We start from the raw sequence: 21,380 nt of genomic DNA, 5'->3' as shown, positions 1-21,380 counted from the left end.
ACACCTAGCCTTCTCGGACAAGGGCGAAAAATCTCGGAGGGCCCGTGTGCAAGTTGCGCACGTTAAAGATCCCTTGGTGGTCTAAAATCGATAAGAGTAGGCTTCGGCCGCCACCCGGGCAAAATTCAAAATTTCCTACCAACGAAAAAGTATTAGGTGTGTCCCGCGCGCTCATATGACCTTATGCAGTTGCGAGCGCCGTAAAACCCTATACTAAACAAACAAACAAACAAACGATCTCCGGGTGAACCTTTTACCTTCGTGGCCCTGGAGTCCACACAAATGACAAGCACATTTGTGTGTGAGTGCGCGCGCGCGCGCGCCGTGTGTGTGTGTGTGTGTGTGTGTGTGTGTATGTGTGTGTGTGTGTGTGTGTGTGTGTGTGTGTGTGTGTGTGCGCATGTATTACATGTTAAATGGCTACAGACTTCTGACTGTAAATTGTAATTTTATACACACACACATATATAGGCCCTTCCTATGCACGCACGATTTTATCGCGCAGCAAAGAGAGAGAAAATTTATACTCTTATATTTACAAGTCTTAGAACTCGTTTCATCAGGGTACTTTTAAATAATCTTTAATTTCCCATCTAATTTTTATCATTCCCTGTCAAACATTCATTCGGTTAAAACCTTGTATATCTCTAATCAAAAATACAAATTTATTTAAGTTTCTCATTTGACTTTTTCAACTTCTTACTTTCCACTTTTGCACATTTTGTCTTCTTCTCGTAATGGTTTCTATGGAAAAATTAAGAAGAACAAACAGAGGGAAAGAAAAAGTGGTATGAACTACCAGTGATGCTATCCAATCCCTCCCTCCGTAATTACCATTATTCTTGATACTTTTATCCAGCTACCTATACTATTATGATTACATTTTCCTCCTCCAATTTTAACCTGAAATTGAATCCCAAGTATTTATCCTATTCATCTTTTTAAAATTTGATTACAGAAAAAAAGAACTGTAATAAAAAAAAACTTCACTTCCATGAAAAAGACTTTATCAATGTGAAAAAAAGCAAAAAGCAAACCACAATTCTGGAAACTGTAAGGCAATAATTTATTATATAATATTAACATAACATCATAACATAGTGGTAGAGTAACAACATTCTTCTCAGCGTGCATCTCTCAGCAACACCATATATGCAAACAAAGGAAGGGGCTCAAATAATTTAACAGCTATGGTTCTATGCTGCACAGGGGTCAAATTACTCATTCATTTATTCAAAGATTGTCACACTTCAAGAAGTAAAGAAATAAGAACTCTACAACCTGCAACTCCAAGGAAACTTTCTACAATTTTATAATAACACACATCTCACACAGCACTCTCAAGCTATCAACGACTCAGATAATAACAGCAAAATGTAATTACCAAAACAATTAACAACAACAAGTTTAGAGGATGAGTAAAGAAAATCACATCCAAAAGAAAGCAGCCATTTAGTGCAAGGACAATAAAAGCATGACAGACTGGAATGACCAAGAGGAATAAAAAGATGACCTGCTGTGCCAGTGATGACATCCAGTCACCTTATTTGACAACAGAAGAATTAAAGCATCTCAGCTCAAGAGAAAAGTTATCAAAGATGACGGTGGTCTAGAGGTTAGGCTCTCCGACTGTGCTGTAACTGTAAGTTCAAGGGTGTGAATCTGTCAGCCGCCCGATCTTGTGTTCTTGGGAAAGACACTTTACACACATTTTCCTCACTTCACCCAGATGGGAATGGGTACCCCACAATAGACAGCAAAAGATCTTGTCAGTTTGATAGTGTTTTAGTGTATGCGATTCCCAACTTGCATTGTTTGATTCCAGGGAAGCCAAGAATGTTTCTGAGTGTTCCAGATAGTTGTAAAGCCCATAGAGCATGTTGTAGAGCAAGGCTATGTGCTATATATGAATACAATTGTAATTATCAATTATCATTATTATCTAAACAAGCAACCATTCAGCTCCACAATCACTGTCATCAACAACAATTGCCAAACAAAAATATGACAGCATAAACACGGTACATTCTTTTGAGTCTACAGAAGCATATCGATACAATAACAGTTATTAACAGAAAGAACAGAGGGAGAGAAAAAGAGTAAGCACCCTTCAACGACATGCAACAAAAACTAAACAATGAAAAATTAACAACATTGTATCTTCTGATATTCTAAGAATAATTTATGCGTGATGTTAAAAGGCCGTAACTTCATGGTGAGAAGGGTGGTAACAAAAAAAGAAAAAAACGGGATAATAACACACTTGATAGCATAGTGTCAGACTCTGCCACACGCCATTTTGAAAAGTGACGTATGACAGTCTCATACTGAGCAGTCGAGTTGTGTGTAGCCAAGATTGATTTTTGTTTTCGAAGCAAAGGTAATTTATAAGATTGGGAATCTGACTTACTTCCTATTTCAGGAAGCCATGAAATATGTATCTCTTTTCATATTGCAGGCTCCGATTTCAATGTTACTCTTCTCTAAAATAAAACAATTGCTGCCTTTTGTGAACTGCATTAACAGAAAGCCCCAAAATCTCTTTTGTGGCACCATGGCATAATATTCTTCTGTAAAGAAAAACAAACAGTACTTATAATCAACCTATTTTTTAAAGAAAAGGCAACTACATTGTATATCCACAACATGAAAGGAAAGTCGTTCAGAAATAATATTTCACTTTCACAGTGGTCTCCTATGCTGGTTATGCTAATGACTTTCTATCCCCACATTTTTTTTTGGGGGGGGGGGGGGGGGGGCACCATCCTGTTCTTAGTGTGACCTATTTTAAATGATTTCTCTGTGATCAGATATTTAAATTTCTAGTAAACAAAAATGTTATTTAGCTAAATTAAATTTAGCAGCAAAAAGCGAACCATCAAACAATGAGAACGGTGCGAAGATTGTGGTATATAAGTATAAGATAAACTGGGCAAAGACAGCCTTATTGAAGAATATCAAACTGATTCCGAGTTTATGGTATAGCTCGTAAAACAAGTCTCCTTCTGAAAAACTCAGGAAGAAACATTCCTGGATCAGATATGTATAAATGAAAGTCCTACTTGCTCAACAAATGAAACAGCAGAAAACTGAAGCAAGAATCAAATCACTGGTTTTGAAGCAAGTTACGTAACTTGTAAAATAGTAACACAAAGTTAACATGTTCAACTTGTTTTGAAATTGTGACAGTGAAAAAATGTAGGTACATGTAGGTGTTTTACACACACATCGACACAAGTTAGATTATCTTCAAGGCAGGCTTCTGACCCTGCCTGTCAGGGCCAACCAGGGCTGAGAGGGATACAGGATCCAAGCACAAAGATAGAGATACTCGATAAAAATTCACCCCCAATCCGGAACTAAACTGGGTCTCTTATGTATGTGTGACTGTGAGGAACCTCACTGCTACAACATATTATAGATACTTTTGTGACCATGACAAATTTCCCAACAAAAGATAAACCTCTGACTAATGGGAAACTATGATTTCATGCGGATGAATAATGAATATCTTCAGTAGTTAAGAATTCTGACTGAAATCCATACAACTTTCTGCCTTGCTACATAAAACCATGCCCACAACAATATAGGAAAAAAATTAATTTTTCATTTTGCCTGTAAAAATAAGATGAGGTTCTTAAAGTGGAGTGCGAGTGAAACAGGTGATATTAAAAACAAGTTTGAAAGTTTGAGAGTTAGAAAGTCAGTCTCCCTAAACAGCAAAAAAAAATCTTAATTCCTGATCCCACATATTTTTTTTTCTTTGGTGGGGGGGGGGGGGGGGGGGGGGGTTATAACAAAACGTACAAAAAATAATCACATGTGCACAGACACATACATTACACTACAAAAACAAACCATGTGATAGTCTTGAAGGTCTACAGGAGTTTACACATACAAAATATGAGCACACTCAAATTTGTTTACCATCTTAATCATTGTCGTCATTGATATTTCAATGCAGCAATTTGAAAGCTTTAGCCCTTTCATTCAACAGTTAATCTAAAAACCCTTTCACAAAATGTTCCTCACACTCACAGTGAGGAATTAAGTTGGTTTAGTTCTATTTCTAGTACAATTTTTACAGCAATTGCAGTACAATTTGGTCACATAAGTGCCAAAGATGAGATGCTTTACTAGAGAGTAAGATACAAAGAAAAGGATGAGGAGAGATAAGGACGATAGATATTTGATAGGAAAAAAAAGGAACAAACCACACAGAACATCTGCAAACCACCCACAGTCCAGCTGGTTATGTTGCATATTTACATACATGAACAGAACATTCCAACTGTCTTTGAGTAAAGAGAAACCCACCAACACAATAATGGTCATTTAGTGCTGGGAAAAAGTAAGACGACAGACAGACAGAAACAACAGAGGGAAAGTAAAGAAGTAGGATCTACCAAAGGCGCCCTCCAACCAAGCACTCACATTCCACACGAACTAACAAAACCCTTGTTCATGAAAAGGCAAGAAAGGAACAGAAGTAGTTGAAACTGAGACATAGGCAAGAACTGATTACCTAAAGTTTGGCAAAACTTGCAACAACAGACACTATTCAATTGTTCACTATACAGTCTTCAAGTTGTCTATCTTTCAAGAGAAGGCACTATCAAATTATTGCAGTATGTACACTTACACAAAGAATATAAACACATTCCGCTCAATTCACTTGAGGATATCTAATTAACATAAACTTTCAGAAGAACTGAACAGGGGTTCAAACCAGAGTGGCTCAGACAAAGATCTCTATTACTGCCAGATTACAGAACAGAGAAAAGGCAAGAAGTGACAGATTGGGAGTCAAAACTGGGTGAGTGAGTCGAGGGGGTGGGTGGGACCAGCAATCACTGAGCTCAGCCTTACAGGCCTATTGTTCACAACCACAGCAAAGAGTTATCAGCATCAACTTGAATGCAAAGAATAAACAATATTGACCAAACTAAAAACAACCAAGTGGGCGCCCAAAAAATATATATGTGTCGCAACATGGTGGAATCAGGTTCTCTTCAATTTCTGGGTATACGTAGTCATTGATACATGTACAGTGGAACTCGGATTCAACGAGCTCGGATTCAACGAAAGGAGATGAATTCCCCAGTTTTTTTCTTCTTTAAAATCAATAATAATAACCCCGATTCAACAAACACTTAAATCAGCAAGCTCGGATTCAACGAGGTCGCTTCCAGGGTGAACAGCCTCCGCAGACGTGGCTTTGCTAATTTTTCTTGAAAAAGACAAGTTCCTGAAGAAAGTATGCTTTTAAATAGCTCTGGAATAAGAAGAGTCTATCATATCATGTAAGTAGTGTACATTGTTTTAACCAGTACTGTGAACAATAAAATTAGAGACAAAACATTCCTAATGCGGCCTCATACCACTATCAGATAGTCTGAAGCCTGTAAACACAGAGGGGGAATGCATTATGATTGAAGAAGTGAACAGCCATCCTCATCAACCATAGCGTTACGAGTACGAGTACAACTCGATTATAAATCGTTAGGTTCATACATACAATGCTTTAATTTTTGTTCAGCCACTATAGGTTTCCAAGTGCAATGTTTAAATCTGCTCAAAATTGAATAGGTTCGCAGTTGTGAGGTTTTGAAAAATAAGGTTCGCAAGTGTAATGCTCCCATTGAGCCCAAAATAAAAAATTCTTTAAAAATTTACCAACAGGTGGAGAAATGTCATTTACTTTGATTTCATTATTTTCACAAGAGACCGATTTCACCACAATGTCATACATACTGATAAAAGTATAAACAATTTAGTGGGCACCCATAAAATATAATAATAAATAATAACAATAAAGATCACTTCTATTTATAACGCCCACTCCCTGATGGCTCTAGGTGCTTCACAATAAAATAGATTCAAATCAACATTTCATGTATATTGGCCAATTGAGTGTGCAACAATTCTTTTAAATGCAAAATATACACTCGTAATCTAATGAAGTAAACATACACCAAGGCAATCACCATGGCTACTGACTACACTTGCTGTCGGAAAAACAATAAAACTAGTCAGTAAAATGAGATTTAAATAAGTGTGTTTTTATACAGGATTTAAATGCAGTCAAGGTAAGCACCTCTATTAAATTTCGTGGGAGGGAATTCCACACTGAGGACGCAACTGTTGAAACAGCTGTATCTCTATTTTTGTTTGTTTTAGAAAGCACAGTCGTGAGTTATCTTTTATTAATGGATCGTAAATTTTGAGACGGAATATACTCATACAAAAAATAATTAGAAAGATATTGTGGTGCCAGATCGTTTAAACACTTACAACAGTTTACTGTCCATTTGAAATAAATACAGGCTTTAATAGGGAGCCAATATTACTGTAAAAACAAGTGTTGCGTGTTTTTGTATAAGCCTTTTGAGAACAACTCTCGCACCTTGGTTCTGGAGTCTTTGCAGTTTATTCATTAGTTCTATTGTTATCTTTATAAGGAGTGAGTTGCAATAGTCCGTAGGCCTACGAGATAATATAAATATAGGTGTAATGCACAGTTTTTCTTTCAAAACATACAAACAACAGTAAACATTTTAACTCCCCTCAGAAAACCTTACAGAACACTTTGTTCTGGATAGCACATAGAGCTTGACATAAGGGGAGGCCACAAAGAGATTAGGAAATGTGAAAAGCTGTATAGATTTAATGCCCCTTGCACAAAGGGGATATAAAGCATTGGGACTCAAAATCGTAAGATCATAGGTTCGTTTTCCCAACTCTATCAACAGGTTTAAGTGATTCTTAATATCTCGTGGGCTAAAGCAGGAGAACATTGCTTGAAATTGGTCAAAATACCCAAGCTTTGAAAAATGGGACGAAAACTGACACAATAACATACGCCACTCAAGGACATTTCATGAGATAAATTATATAAGATCCATTGCTGACAGCTGGGCTGGAAACTATGATTTTTGATTTTCAAGATGAGCAGTTTTGTTTTTTATCAATTAATTCATAGCCTACCATATTCATGACTATTTACTGAGTCAACTTGAGGGCCAGACAAATTGCTTGCCATCTAGATTTGGCCCGCAGACCATAGTTTGTCCATGGTTCATACTACGGCCTGTCAAAAAAGAAGAAACAGGAACAAATACCAAAGAGACCTTTGAACTTTTCCAAAACCCATAAAGAGCACATACATACGAAATTTCCATTTCACAAACAATTACATTCACATTTTGCTCAAACTACCACACAATAAATACACATAATTCAGGAAGTATTGCAACTTTGGTAATGGGCGGCAAAAATGAAGCAGAATAAATAGAACGTATCTTGACCTCATGGGGCACTTGACAGACTCCCGTAATTATTAAGATTTACAGCAGCACAAATTGTACAGTAAACTACAGAGCCCTCATTTAACGTCACAGTCCTGGGACATGGTGAAAACTGCTATCAGAATATCTTGCAAAAGATAAATGAAAAAGGAAACTACAGAACAGAATATTATGTGCTATAGACAAAAATGGTATAGGTTAAGATGCCTATATCAACACAATCAGGTTGTTAAAGAGTGCTAGAGACTAGGTTTGAGAAAAGAGAAGTCCATGTACACAGCGTCAGCCATTGCATGCTCTAAAACAAGCAAAACAGACAGACAGACAGGCCATGAGTAAAAAGTAAGGCCTATCTTGGGTATCATCCAACCATCCATAACTTCCAGACTGACAGGTTCAATACAATAATGGAAGAAAATGGACAAAACTATTTTTTTAAAAACATATTTCATACACATCAAGCACATCAAGCCTATCAAACCTATAACTCTTACCTTATGGCACATCCTACTTCAGGGAGGACTGGTTTTCTGACAAACACACCTTGCAATACAGTCACATTCATTCTTAGTTCTATTCAAGCCTCACACCTCTTTCAACAAACACTTTCTCTTCTTTAGCATATGTTTTAACTAAACCCCATACTGTCGCAGAATATGAAAACATGATAGAAATGCTGCACAATCTTATCTGTCTACAACAAAGGACTTACTGTACCAAATCGGAAAACTCATATAACATCAAAGACATAAGGGGCTCTAATCTCTTACACTTTGGTAAAAAAAATAAATTAGCATGATCTATGTTTGCAGTTACTTCATTCACAATGAGAGGTTGAATCTAAGTATGCCAAACTCGTGAATTATGCCGTGGCCTACTGTTGCTGGAAAACACCATTTTAAAAGTCATCACCTGGTTGAGAAAAGGGTTAGGGAGCTCTTACTACTAAATTATATTCATTCCATTCATTCTGCTGCTCCGCCTCTGGCAGCAACAATTTGACGATAAAATATACTGATGTACACGGCCAGCAAAAGAATAATGAAAAAATCATCCAAGAACCCTATGATGCCAAAAGCAGCTTCTGGGAGAATATCAAGAGGCGAAATCAAATATAGCAGTGCACCGAAGACCAAAATGACGATCCGGAGTCTGAACATCCACATGAGACCTCCTACACTGAAGAACTCGTGAAATGCATGACGTAGCAAAGTAGGAAGATCTTGTAAGTATTCTCGAATCTGTGAACCAAAAAAAAAACAAAAAAGAAATGTTAAAATAAAAGGATTTGAGTTTATAGAAGTTGCAACAATGTTTCACCAATATACTCATTCTAACTCTTGGAAGAAGATGAGGAATAATGAAGTTTATGTGGATGTACAGTGAAACCTTGTAATAATAATACCATGCATTCTTGGGATTGTTTTTTTAGTTCTTGTAGGAGTTTTAAGGCACTTGCAACACAACAAGGTCATACAAGTGCTAAAGATTAGAGCTGTTACAAGAGAATAACAAAGATAAAAAAAGAAAGAGGAGAGATAAGGACGATAGATGTTTCATAGGAGAAAGAAAGAGCAAACAACACCAGAACACCTGCCAACAACCCATGAATCGTAAGATCAAAGCACAATTTTATGGGCAAGGTGTCATAAAAAGTCTTCATAAATCAATGTCGAGACTTTGCTTTTGCAAATGTTCTTCTAAAGTTCAAAACACAAGCTACATCATTTTGAAGATTGAGTACTTGATCCTGCTTCCCAAATTCGGGCCGCCAGCCGAGACGAAAAAAAAATGAAAGCACTCGAAACTTTTGGGTAACTTTCAGTTTTCTAAATAGTAGCTCAATTGAATATGATACGAAATGTGCCATTTCACTACTCAACACACCAAGATCAATACATGGACACATTTAACCAGACGTCTTGACGAATACTGGAAAGATCTCACGACTATCTACAACCCCACTCGCCAAAACTGATTTGTCTAGCCTGCACCCCATGCATAGTCATTCATTACCAGATAGTCAAACAGGCTCTTTAGAGCCTCAACCGACTAAATTGTCAATGTCAATGGAGCACAAAATTTATGAAAATATAAATTTTACCAAAATTTTAAAATAACAATTTCAAAGAGTGAAAGAAATGCAACTACTTTACAATCACTCACAGAAACCCTTATATCAGTAGCCTACTGTGAAGGATGTGTAAAATCTAAGGAGGTACTAGATCTACTGTTTTTTTGCGCAGAAGTCTTTTTTCTCCAGATACTAATCAAAGGACTAGTATTTTTTAAGCCTCTGAAGTTGTCTTTAAATTCTGTGAAAACATTCTCTTATGTTACAATAAACTCCTGCAAAAAAGGCATGATGCCTTAAAAAATGTTTTGCCCAAAAGTCAACACTTTTGTGAAAAAGAGATATCTTTTTCCTACAAGTACTTATACAAAGGTAAGATCATTTCTTCTCAATACATAGCAAAATTTTGTCAGCAGCACAGTTATAAATGGTGGACAAAAGGGAAAATTTAAGAAAATCTCAAAAGTTACCTCTCATGATATCACTGTGATCTATCAAGACAGCCAGACGAAGCAACATGCAACATACACCAGTGTGTAACTATTTTTCCACTTTCCAACACTCTTCATAACTCAAAATACAAATATTCTCTCCCCTTCCCTCCCCCCCACCCCTTTTCCCCAAATCTCCCCAAAAGGCATCCACATGTAGTTAAGAAATGATCTGTATTGGTGATATCTTGGAAAGAAGATCTCTGATTGGTCCTTGTTATGTTTGAGATGCAACATGAACGTACCATTAAGAGTTGTCCTGCTGGAGTAAGTCAGTTTGAGGTAGAGTAAAGAAAGGCACATCGGCACAATTATGGTAATGCAAGGGGAAAAAAAAGTAAGACCAAAAACAACAGAGTGAAAGAAAGGAAGAAAAATCTACCAGTAGCACCCTCAAACCACTTCTGAGAAAGGTCTGTGACGGTAGTAAGCAAAGAAAACGCAAACAAAAAAATAAAGCCCAACCAGCTGTTAGTCTTGGCTAAAGCTATCAAAATACAAGGGAAGTGATCAATACAATATTTGAGAGAAGGGGAAGTAATGGTAGTGCGCATCCTCAGGGAGCGACCATTATGAAATAGGTAGAGGATTAAAGTTAGTGTTGAGGTTAGGATTTGGGTTTGGGTTTGGCTGCGAGTCTGGGTTTGGGCCTGGGGAGGTTGTTTTTTTTTTGCAAGTGTTTTACAGGGCTCGCAATAGCAAAAGATCATGTGAGCGCACAGGACACACTAAACATTTTCAGTTGGTAGGAAATTTTGAATTTTGACCAGGTGGCGGCCAAAGCCTACTCTTATCTATTTTGAACAACCAAGGGACCTTTAACGTGCACAAATTGCACAAGGGACCTCCGAGATATTTTGCCCTTATCCGAGAAGTCTAGATGTTAGATCTTACCTACCATAAGATCAGGGGTCCGGCTAAAAGACAGTAGTAAGAAAAAGCTAAGGAGCAGCAGTAGAAGGGCTGCAGAAAGAGTCAGGAGCCCAGGGGAGGGGCAAAGTAGGTGAGGGGGTGGGGGCAGAAAGTGGAGACGAAAGCAGACGACAGAACATTGTTAGAGAGTAGGAAAAGATGTGACAGTAGAAAATTTTAGAGAAGAAAATTTTCTGTCACAACCCGTATTCATCATCATCAATGCCTTTCACCCCTGGCAGGGTATAGGCCACATACAAGCTCCTTCCATTTATCTCTGTCCTGAGCCATCCTTCCAATTCGTTCCAAGTGAGCTTCATTTCTCTCATGTCCCTTTCCACTCATCTCCTCCATGTTTCCTGTGGCCTACCCCTGCCTCGTGCTCCTTGTGGGTTCCACTACAGTGACTGTCTTGTGATGTTTCCGCTGGGCTTTCTTAAGGTGTGTCCCATCCATCGCCGCTTTCTTAGTCCTATTTCTACTTCTATATCCTTTTGTCCTGTCCTTTCCCACAGTTCTTCATTTCTTATTCTATCCTGCCACTTAATTTTTAGAATACTCCTCATACATCTGTTGATGAAAGTCTGGACTATATTCAGTACTGTTTTCGTTGTCTTCCAAGTTTCGCAGCCGTAGAGGAGCACAGACTTGACGTTGGAGTTAAAGAGTCAAATCTTGGTGAGCAGCGAGATGTTGGTTGCTTTCCAGACTTTTGATAATTGCTTGAAGGCTGACCTTGCCTTGGCGGTTCTTGCTTTAACGTCTGCCTCGGTTCCACCTTTACCATCGATGACACTTCCAAGGTAGGTAAAGGAGTCCACTTCTTCCAGGGGAGTGTCTTCCAATGTCACAGCAGAGCTTGAAACTTTTTCTAGCTTCACTACTTTTGACTTGCCTGGATGTATACGTAGGCCAACACTCCTTGATACCCGTGACCTATTGATTGAGAGGCAGAGACCTATACCTCTGGACCACGAGGGGTTTGGGCTTGGGTTAGGGTTAGGCCTCTTCTTTATTGTGTGTGTTAATTAAGGTGGTCGCTTGATACAGAAGTGCTTCCCATCCTCATGTCCTGTAAAAGCTCCTGCATTCTACAAAGTAGGAAAATAATACCTTCTTTACTTTTAGTACACAGAAGGCTATTTCTCCTTTGTACGCAACCAGTTTTGTCATCCAAGTTTTCAGCATCACACACTTCCCAATAACTCAGCCCTTGTGCAACTTCTTGGCATAAAACAAACAACAAACAGTAGAAATGAATGATCGAGCAATAAACATAGTTTTGTTTTAGTTTTAGTAGAGGTTTTACGGTGCTCGCAACTGCATAAGGTCATATGAGCGCCAGCAGATTAGAGGTGTTACAAGAGAGTAACAAACATAAAAAGAAGAAGGGGACATAAGGACGATAGATGTTTCATAGGAAAGAAGAAGCAAACCACACCAGAGAACCCGCCAACCACCGCCAAACATAGTTTTATTATAGATAACAAGGAAGATGTTTGTAATGACTGTAGACAACCCAGGGATGCCATGAAGCAGCTGAACTAATACGACATACAAAGACATACAGAGTCACTGATTTTTCCATCATCATAATAAGACAGGTTCACACAAATAATCTTTGTGATAGAGTACATTGAGGAATTCTTAGCATCATGTTTTTTGCTTTTAACTTTCTTTGCATTCAAGATGAAGTAGAGAGACCAGCAAAGGGTTCAGGGATATATAAGTAACTCACCGATCTTGGTTCTCCAGAAAATCTCCGATTGTATGCATTAATCTTTTCAATCACATCGCGCCTTTCATCACTCTCTGACGCATGCTCTTCTGCCGTGAAGTTCAGCAAAAGCAGTGACACCTGAAGAGACACAACACACCACTGACTCCTTTAATTTTGATGCAGTCACCACTGCAGAAGCTGCTGAACTTTCACAATTCTGCTGGATGTGACTTATGAAAATGGAAACCGTAGAATGCTTCAGAAGTATAACAGCTTGACAAGTGTTATTTCTAAACTGAGACCGTATCTCAAAGACCCACTAGACACATAACATGAACAAACATGGTTATAAGGGGTTCCCCCCCAAAAAAGGAAGAAAAATAATAGCAGGAAAAAAAACAAACCCCCAAACAACTGAACTTTGAAGGAACTGTCTGGATCTGCAGGAAATGGTGAACATAAATCAAAACCAGGAGAAAAATTACAAGGTCATAAAGTGGCTGGTAGGTAAAGAAAAAAGAGAAAAAGGAAAAACGGGGGAAGGTGGGAGAGGGGGGGGGGGAGGGGGGAGCTAGTAGATGTTTTATTGAAATACTCTTAAAAGCAAACAGAGATTTGTTCACTGGGCAAAATACAAAGAACAGGATTAGGACTGGAAAAAAAAAGAAAGAGAGGTGGGGTAAGGCTACAAATCTTATCAGATATTTATTTCATTAGAGAAAATGCCTGTGCCCTTTTCAGTCAACTCTCTTTTGTTCTTTAGACCCCATGTTGGCACTTAGCCTGTCTTCTTATGCACGACGACAGTTGCTAGTGATGAGTCGCAGGGTGTGTATCTTTCTGTGCGACTACATCGCACGAAAATTTTTAGTCACATGCAACAAAAGTGACAAAACTATCTCCTGATGCACGACGCGACGTTTAGATGCACGTGACTGGGTAAGCCCTCGAGTGACTGGCAATTCACAGAAGAAAGACTGTGGCAAATCTTAATGTCAAGATGGACAAGAGTCCATCAGTTGTAAGAGCCACTGACATTTTTTATTCCGTACATGGCCAATCCTGTGTAAGTCCTCCTCCTCCATCCTCCTCCTCCTCCTCCTGCTGTCCGTTAAAAAAACAAAATAAAATCAGATTCACAAAACTTGCATTGGGTGGAATTGAAGATGAAAATCCTACACACACACACCCATACACACACCCACACACACACACCACACCACACCACACACGGCATGACGACCGGTACTACTTGGCTAGGTATTTTGACCAATGGTGATGCTCTAAACCTGTCATACTCCCAGTCTGTTGCAAGTGACGAGACCCTCAATCGCTACATGGACCGATCGCAGGCAACGGTTGTGTGCTATTGGACGTCGCGTCATGTGTAAGGAGAGGGTTTCTTTATAATCTTACTTGACTCCCCATGATTGTGATATGTGCACAGTGGGATCCATTTATAATGAAAACTACTGAAATACCGAGTACGTAGAATAATTTTCGAGACAACTCCTGTCGATATACTGGAATAACTTGAGTCACAATTAGAAACTTCTATAATAATAAGAAAACGACAACTTATCAGCGCTTCAAGAAAAGAACGAACACAAGTCATAAAAGGTGTTAAGCGAAAAGACAAAAATGAGAATAAAATTGCCAAGCCGGCAGAAAAATGCAAATATCTTCAATTTCATTATTTTGACTAGCGCCTGATTTCATCATGATGCCTCACATATGTTATTCTCAAAAAGGTATTCAGTTGCTATCTCCGTTGGGTTTTGGAGATAGCAAGACATCATAATATCGAGACAATTTGCTATACCAGTTGACTCTTTTTATTACAGAGTTCGATATCACCAATGCAAAATGAAGAAACCTTTTGATGATGATACGAGAGTTTAGAATATGTCCACTGTAACGGCATAGAATTTCCAGAGGCAGGGTCATGTCAAGCTATATTGGGGTAACTACGAAAGTAATATACACTGTTCTGAAACAAACAAACCTGTGTGCGACATGAAGGACACCTGACAGCACCCAACCAGGTCTGGTGTTGCCAATAGGTGATCATACAGTGGCCTGAAATATAAGAATGGGAAATTATACACAGTGCACAATGCATGGGGATCACCACCCCTGGTTATTGATATTACAACACAGTTTGTCAAATAATTATTATTTACATTTGACAAAATTACAATAGTGTGTAAAAAAAATTATTATTTACATTTTACACAATAGGAAAAACAATAAGCACTCTTTCAAATAAGAGTAAAAATCATTCTACGTATTCACCTGCGACAAGGCAATTCCATAGAAAAGAGCTCTTAGTAAAGGACACTTAAGAGAAGGGTAGTATCATACAATGTTTTTTGTTGTCTTTGCATAATTTTTCATGCACATACATAGTATAAAAATTTTTTAAAAAATACTGTCTACTAACTACGGTCCAAATGTTTGCCCGGAATGGATTAAATAATATGAATGGACAAAGGAGTAAGCTATCAAAAAAGAGTTTTGTGTAACAGGAATCTCAACCATAAGGCCAAGGTGAAAGTATATGTGTCACGGCGCCAAGATGAAAGTATATGTGTCACGACGCTGTGAAATCAGGCGCTCATCAATTTTTGGGCATGTGGAGTTATTGGTATCATCTGAAAGCTGATTGGTTTGCATTGCTTCCAATTAAATAAATCATTTATCTTGAGTAGAACTCAGGATATTTACGATTGAAGAAAGTGAGGTCGCCTGGTTTCAGTGATAAAATCAGCAAGAAAATGGCTGCCAAAGTTTAGTAACTTGAATAGCTAAAGAGTCTTTGTGCCTTTAATCAATATTTTTTTATATGGACATAAAAGAGGTTAAGCCAAAAAATAAAAATTCAATAAAAATTTCAAAACTGGCAGGAGAATGCATGTTTCTACGATTTCATTATTTTGACGAGCGCCTGATTTCACCATGCTGCCTCACATATATAAAAGACTACACTTCTGGAAATGAGAAAAAGTATAATACCTACAACATGAGATGTCTTAAAAAGATTCTAGGAAAAATATGGTAAGGCATGATTAGCAAGAATCAGAAAGAGGCACAAGAAAGATCAAGATGGCCCACAGCCATTTCACTAATCATGCTATGCCGGCAAAGTGAACAAAATGATGAAAAACTTCAGCATATGGAAGATGGAAGGAGAGCAAAAGACTAGAGAACAGAATGAGGGAAAATGATTGACCTTTCTTGGAATACTACGATAACCGCAAAATGAATAACGCTTCAGTATCAACAGAGATCCATTTTACAACCTGTGAACTGAAACTAAACTCAAGTCGAAAAACAAGTATATTGCAGAGAAGAATATAAACCTAAAAAGACACAAGACACTGCAACAGAGAACAGAACATATTTCATTTCCATGCGCTCCCTGCCATCAGCATTTTCTTACCTGCATCAACCTAATTAGCCAACATACAACATTGTCACAGGACACAGAATGTAAACTAATACATTACATAAACACCCATCATCTGCTGAGGAGAAGTAGTGCACACACATACCGCAGTAAACATGGCCACAGTTTGTCTCTACAGCAAAAGCAGCCGATCCTAAACAAATAGGGCACTGAAGTTCTCCATCATTCCTGTGGTTGGCTCGACGTTGAGAGTTGCGTCCCTGAGCACCCTCGGATGCTTGATGCAGTTGCTCTCTGGTTGTCTCAACATTATCCACACTGTCTGGGTGGATTTCTGTTCCTTGCGTTTGTCTAGAACATCGAAATGAAACATCAAAACAAAACTATAACAAAAAAGTTTATAAATCAATTAGAAAAAAACATAATAATGGGGCCTTTTCTTTAAACTGTACCCTCCATTTTGCAACAGGAAAACCGAACATGTTTGTCACAGTCAATCAGTATCAAAGAGAAAAGTGAGTTATAAATAAACAAGTGGTTGCTATGAAAAGGGTTTTTTAGTGGAGGTTTGACTGCGCTCGCAACTGCATATAAGGTCATATGAGCGCCAGAAGATTAGAAGTGTTACAAGAGAGTAAAAAACATAAAAAAGAAGAAGGGGAAATAAGGACGATAGAAGTTTCATAGGAAATAAGAAGCAAACCACACCAGAGCACCTGCCAACCACCCACTGAAAAGGGTTTGAGTTTGGTCACTTGCATTAAGTATGAAAATGAACTCTCACATAGGTCAACATGTAAACCACCAAAAACAACACATGTGCAGAAGTAAAACATTCCCCTCTGAGTTCCCACCATTGTGCGTTTCTGAAATCTTAATTTTATCTTCCAATTTCACTTCTATTGACAAAATTGATGTCAATCATAAGAACTTTTAAAAATAATGCTGTGCTAGCAGACTCAAACTCCCCCCCATTTGGTAGTTGACCCAAACCAACAAGAAAAAAAAAACACACAAAAAAACCCAACCCTGACACGGGTAACTGATTGTCACTGAAAGACAGACATCAAATTGCCCTTTAATAGTTTTATTCGACAGTATTTTTACCGAAGTCAGCTGCATGGTGTGTTATTATATAGGCTGTCAAGTAAGGTGTCGGCAGCAGCAGTGTGCTCAGTTCATTTGACACTCACGTGTTATTGAGTTTGAAGAATATGTATGCCCTGCAGTAGGTCCTGCCAGCCCCCCCTCCCCTTGTTTGTTTCGTTTAGTCCTAGCCAGCAATAAGCCAAGCTGCTCCTTTGCACTAATGAACGAAAAATCTCAGTTTGAGGACAGATTGATGATGGAAAACTTCTAGAAAGTGACCGCTATGAGCAGGTTTTGAAGCTCACTTGACACGAAAATGACTGCCTACAGCTGAGTTTGAGGTATACATGGACCATTATGGAGAGATTAATATTATGGACCTAATATGAAAATATGCAAGTTGTATCAAATTAACCTCGCACTGCTTAAAGGTTCTTATTGGACTGCATAATAATTTTTCAAAGTGTGTAAAAACTCTGTTGCCTGTGTCAAACATTTCAGACAGCATTTTGAATAGGCCACATATGAGATAATCTTCGAAACTGCTGTAGCAGAATAAAATAATGTGATTTGCTCCATTGACACATCAAGCTGATAGCTTTCCATTTCCCTCTGTCTGGTTAATGCCGAAAACAGCCATTGAACAGCCATTGAGCTGCAGTCGAAATGTAATTTCCACAGGGAGAATTCAACCAATGGCACTTAACCTCTTAATTAGAACTTAATATATCACACTGTCACATCCAGCCATAAAAATTCACAGTCACAAACTCTCAGAATCTATTACTGTTCATCTATTCTTTTACCCTGAAATTAGTCATCCATAATAGTTGATGAAAACCTGTTTATTTAACATAGTTCTTCAAGGCAAGGACTTAGACTTAGAAGACCCAGGAGGTCTGTGAAAAAGGGCACAGAACACAAATTAACAGAGGGTCAAATGTGAGTTAGAATGGCGATTAGCAGAGACCTCTAAATCTAGATTTGATAATCACCATCAACAATAATTTAATAATGCAGTGCTGTCACACATAAAGTAGGCTATAAAGATCTCAGTCTATTAGCACGTATCACTGTTGATGCTGTCAGTACCAGCAGAGCAGACATACAGTAAGACTCGAATTCGCTGGGGATTGGAAATAGTGTTCAAGATTTCCACAATTCGTCATCTCCGTGAAAGCCCCAATTGCAAAGAAATAGAGAGAAAATCAAGGGAGGTAAAAAAGAAGATTAAAACAATTTTAATGTTGTCACCTCCCTTTATGAATGTGCTGACTGTGTGAAAGCAAGAAAACAAATGAAAGTGGGAAGCAGAAAATCTCACGTGTGCACAGCCGACTCCTACATCATTCCTTTCCTCTCATTTCATTAGCCTACAGAAAGTTTTGCCTCTTGCCATCCAAAGCGCGCATCCCGCAGCATGATTGCACCCGTAGCGAGCCAGTCAAGCGGTGCAGTCATCATCACTCCCCAACCCCCCTTCCCTGTCCCCCCTACCTCCAGCCTCTCGTGGTGAGACAAGGACCCCGTTTTGGCTGTAACAAAAAGAAACACCTACCCGCGGCCAGAAAGGCCGTAAAGCTGATCTTTAGTTGAAAATGCGAAGTAAATTTGTTCGAGATTTGAGTGTTGCGTGTTCCGAGTGTTCGGGAACTCCGTGAAGTCAATACAAAGAAAACATAGGGACTGAAACGGGACCGAGCATTATGTTCGAGATATCCGAGAATTCTTGACTTTCGTGTTTGAGATTCGAGAACTCTACTATGGTGGCGGATTTATTAGTGCGCTCGTCTCCGAAGCGGAAAGTCCGGGTTCGAGCCTCGGTTTGGATACATGTTTTTTTTGCCCCCTCCTGCCCACCCAACAGTAATGGGTACCTGAGTTCTAGTTGGGGAAGTAAAGGCGGTGTGGAAAGGAACTGGCCACCCTACCACAATTTGCCGAAGGCCCAGGAAGTTGTCTCACTAACAAGACAATCCCTAATGTCCGGATCGGAAGCGGGAACAACTTTACTTTTACCATTTAAAAAAACACAATAAGCTACAACGAGCACCTAGCACACATCTGTGACTGGCCTAAATATAGATGATGCATTTACGCCATCTATTTTTGTCGTCTCCCAGGGTTTACCTCACCAGTTGACTAGATCTCACCGTGGTGGGCCTGCTGTGCCGCTTAGTGCGATTTGGGCTTCGTCACTAGGTTTCATCGCCGACAGCTTGGGCGGTGTGTGCGCATGGGTTTGTGTGTGTGTGCCTGTGTGTGCACGCGCGTGTGTGTGTTTGTGTGTGTGCACGCACTTGTGTGTGTGGTGTGTGTGTGTGTGTGTGTGTGTGTGTGTGTGTGTGTGTGTGTGTGTGTGTACAACTTTGAGGAGAAGGTAAATTTATGGACAAGAATTGTAAAGATTGTTTATAAAAGATAACACAAATTTAATTAATACATTTTAAAAAAATAATGGCGATATCTTTTATAAACAATCTTTACAATTCTTGTCAACAGTTACTGGCGAGGGAAACCCAAGAGTCTTGGGGGAAACCCCGGAAGATGACAAAAATAGATGGCAGAAATACGTAACTGAGGTGTGCTAGGAGCTTGTTGTAGCTCCATATAGATCTACTTTAGATCTACTTCATGTCATGTAAAAAAAAGATCTAGATTTATTTAGGCCTAGAGATGTCATAAGAACTCATATTCATGTATAGTATAGTCTAGATCTAAACAAAATTGTGATCACTATCATGAATCATAGATGATAGTCTTAGTATTTCTATGTCATAAAACATTACAAAATAACATCTTAAAAATAAGTGTATATATATATAGATCTAGATCTAGAATCTAGGCCACAAGCGGATAGCTAGAGAATGACAACTAAACGCCACTGGCCGATATTTATTGTAACATCTTGTTTGACGTCATTGAGGGATTCCCCACTTTGTCAGTCATGGTAGAGAGTATAGAAGTACTGGTCATAGAGGCAATACGACGCATGACGGCAGCCTGCCGACTCCGATTATTTTCTTTGCAACTTGCAAAACTGTTCGGTTCAGTTGTCTGCGATAGTGCAGCACCCTTCTTCCACCCAGATTGTTTCTGATGCTGTACACTACATAAACTGAGAAGAAGAAGAAGACTAAGAGTATGCCTACGTCAATTTGGATACGAAAGCATCAAAGTTAAAAAACGCAATGCGAATGATCGACTGTTTTGATCCGGATCATTTCTTTTAAAGTTTTGTAAGCACAAGAAATTAAGCACTTACAAGAGACTGGACTCAATAGGACGCCGAGCTGCAAATAGAGTAAAACTAGATCTATAAAGGAAAGGAATTTGGAAACTGCCAGTGCAAACCACGCGCTAGGCCTACGCAAAATTATCACTATTTTTCTAATCATATTCAGATGATGCTGCGGGCATCCCTCTTGCGAGGTCAAACTAAAGATTCTCCACTACCAAGATATTGCACTTGCTCTTTGGGTTTTTGTGCGTGGCGTGGAGGGCCCCGCTTTGCTGCATAGCGTGTGACAGGCTATGTCACTAGGCAACGTGAGGTTGGTTTCATTGTCAGCTGCTTGGTGTATGTGTGTGTGATGTGAGTGATTGTGTGTGTTGTGAGTGAGTGTGTGTGTGTGTGTGTGTGTGTGGTGTGAGTGTGTGTGTGTGTGTGCGCGCGCGTGCGTGTGAGACGACGAGGATTGCTAAGATTGTTTAAAGATAACACAAATTAACAAAAGGAAAAAGGGGGAGGTGCTGTGAATGAGAAGGAAGAAAAGAAAACTGAAAATCAACAAACAAAAACGAGGAAAATTATTAAAAAATTTTAAGCGGCAAGTTAATCACTTTCGCCGGTGGTCATTATTTAATAATAGAGCTCACTTATTGGTCGACTTTAATTGACTCATCTACATGGGTGCCGGGTGCAACAAGTGCAACTATTGGACAAAATCCACATTAATTTATTGCTCCATTCCAGCAGAGTGTAAATATAATAGGCCAGTGACTTTCAGTTGATGTTAATGCACCGATCATTCCTTTCATCGAAAGAGGGCCCAGCTAGTTATTCTAAATTCAGAAAAGAATTCACTTGCCAGAGTAGTATGTTTTTAAAAATAATAGCCTTAACTGAAAGCTGTTTGATGAAATAATGTTAGTAATAGTTTTTCTTTGTTATGTTAGAATTGGCATAATTTGTTTTTAAACACAAAAAACATATTTAATTGTTATCCCTAGCAGAACCGACGATTATTTTTAAGGAATGCAGTGCCTTGACCCTAGGCTTATTTTTTTTCTTAATTTTGATTGATTAATAGATAGATATTAAATGAACTCATCTCTCACCCTTCCTCAGATTGTCCATCATCCTTTGAATCTTAAT

The 21,380-nt window shown here is 38.7% G+C and overlaps 1 protein-coding gene across 1 annotated transcript in view; it reads right to left on the bottom strand.

Annotated features, from left to right (window-relative positions):
* Positions 1–6,838: 6,838 nt before the first annotated feature.
* The window catches only part of LOC101845754 (E3 ubiquitin-protein ligase RNF170), a 20,026-nt gene continuing 5,484 nt past the window's right edge, over positions 6,839–21,380 (bottom strand). Inside the window, exons 2-5 of the mRNA XM_005091820.3 lie at positions 16,059–16,264; positions 14,510–14,583; positions 12,523–12,642; positions 6,839–8,548 (exon numbers count right to left, since the gene is read on the bottom strand). Of these exons, the coding sequence (XP_005091877.1) occupies positions 8,273–8,548; positions 12,523–12,642; positions 14,510–14,583; positions 16,059–16,264 (676 nt within the window). The 3' untranslated portion in view covers positions 6,839–8,272. The remainder of the gene's footprint in view (positions 8,549–12,522; positions 12,643–14,509; positions 14,584–16,058; positions 16,265–21,380) is intronic.

This window comes from Aplysia californica, unplaced genomic scaffold, assembly GCF_000002075.1.
Source record: "Aplysia californica isolate F4 #8 unplaced genomic scaffold, AplCal3.0 scaffold00036, whole genome shotgun sequence".
NCBI classification, from domain to species: Eukaryota; Metazoa; Mollusca; class Gastropoda; order Aplysiida; family Aplysiidae; genus Aplysia; species Aplysia californica.
This window is presented reverse-complemented; position numbering and strand designations above follow the sequence as displayed.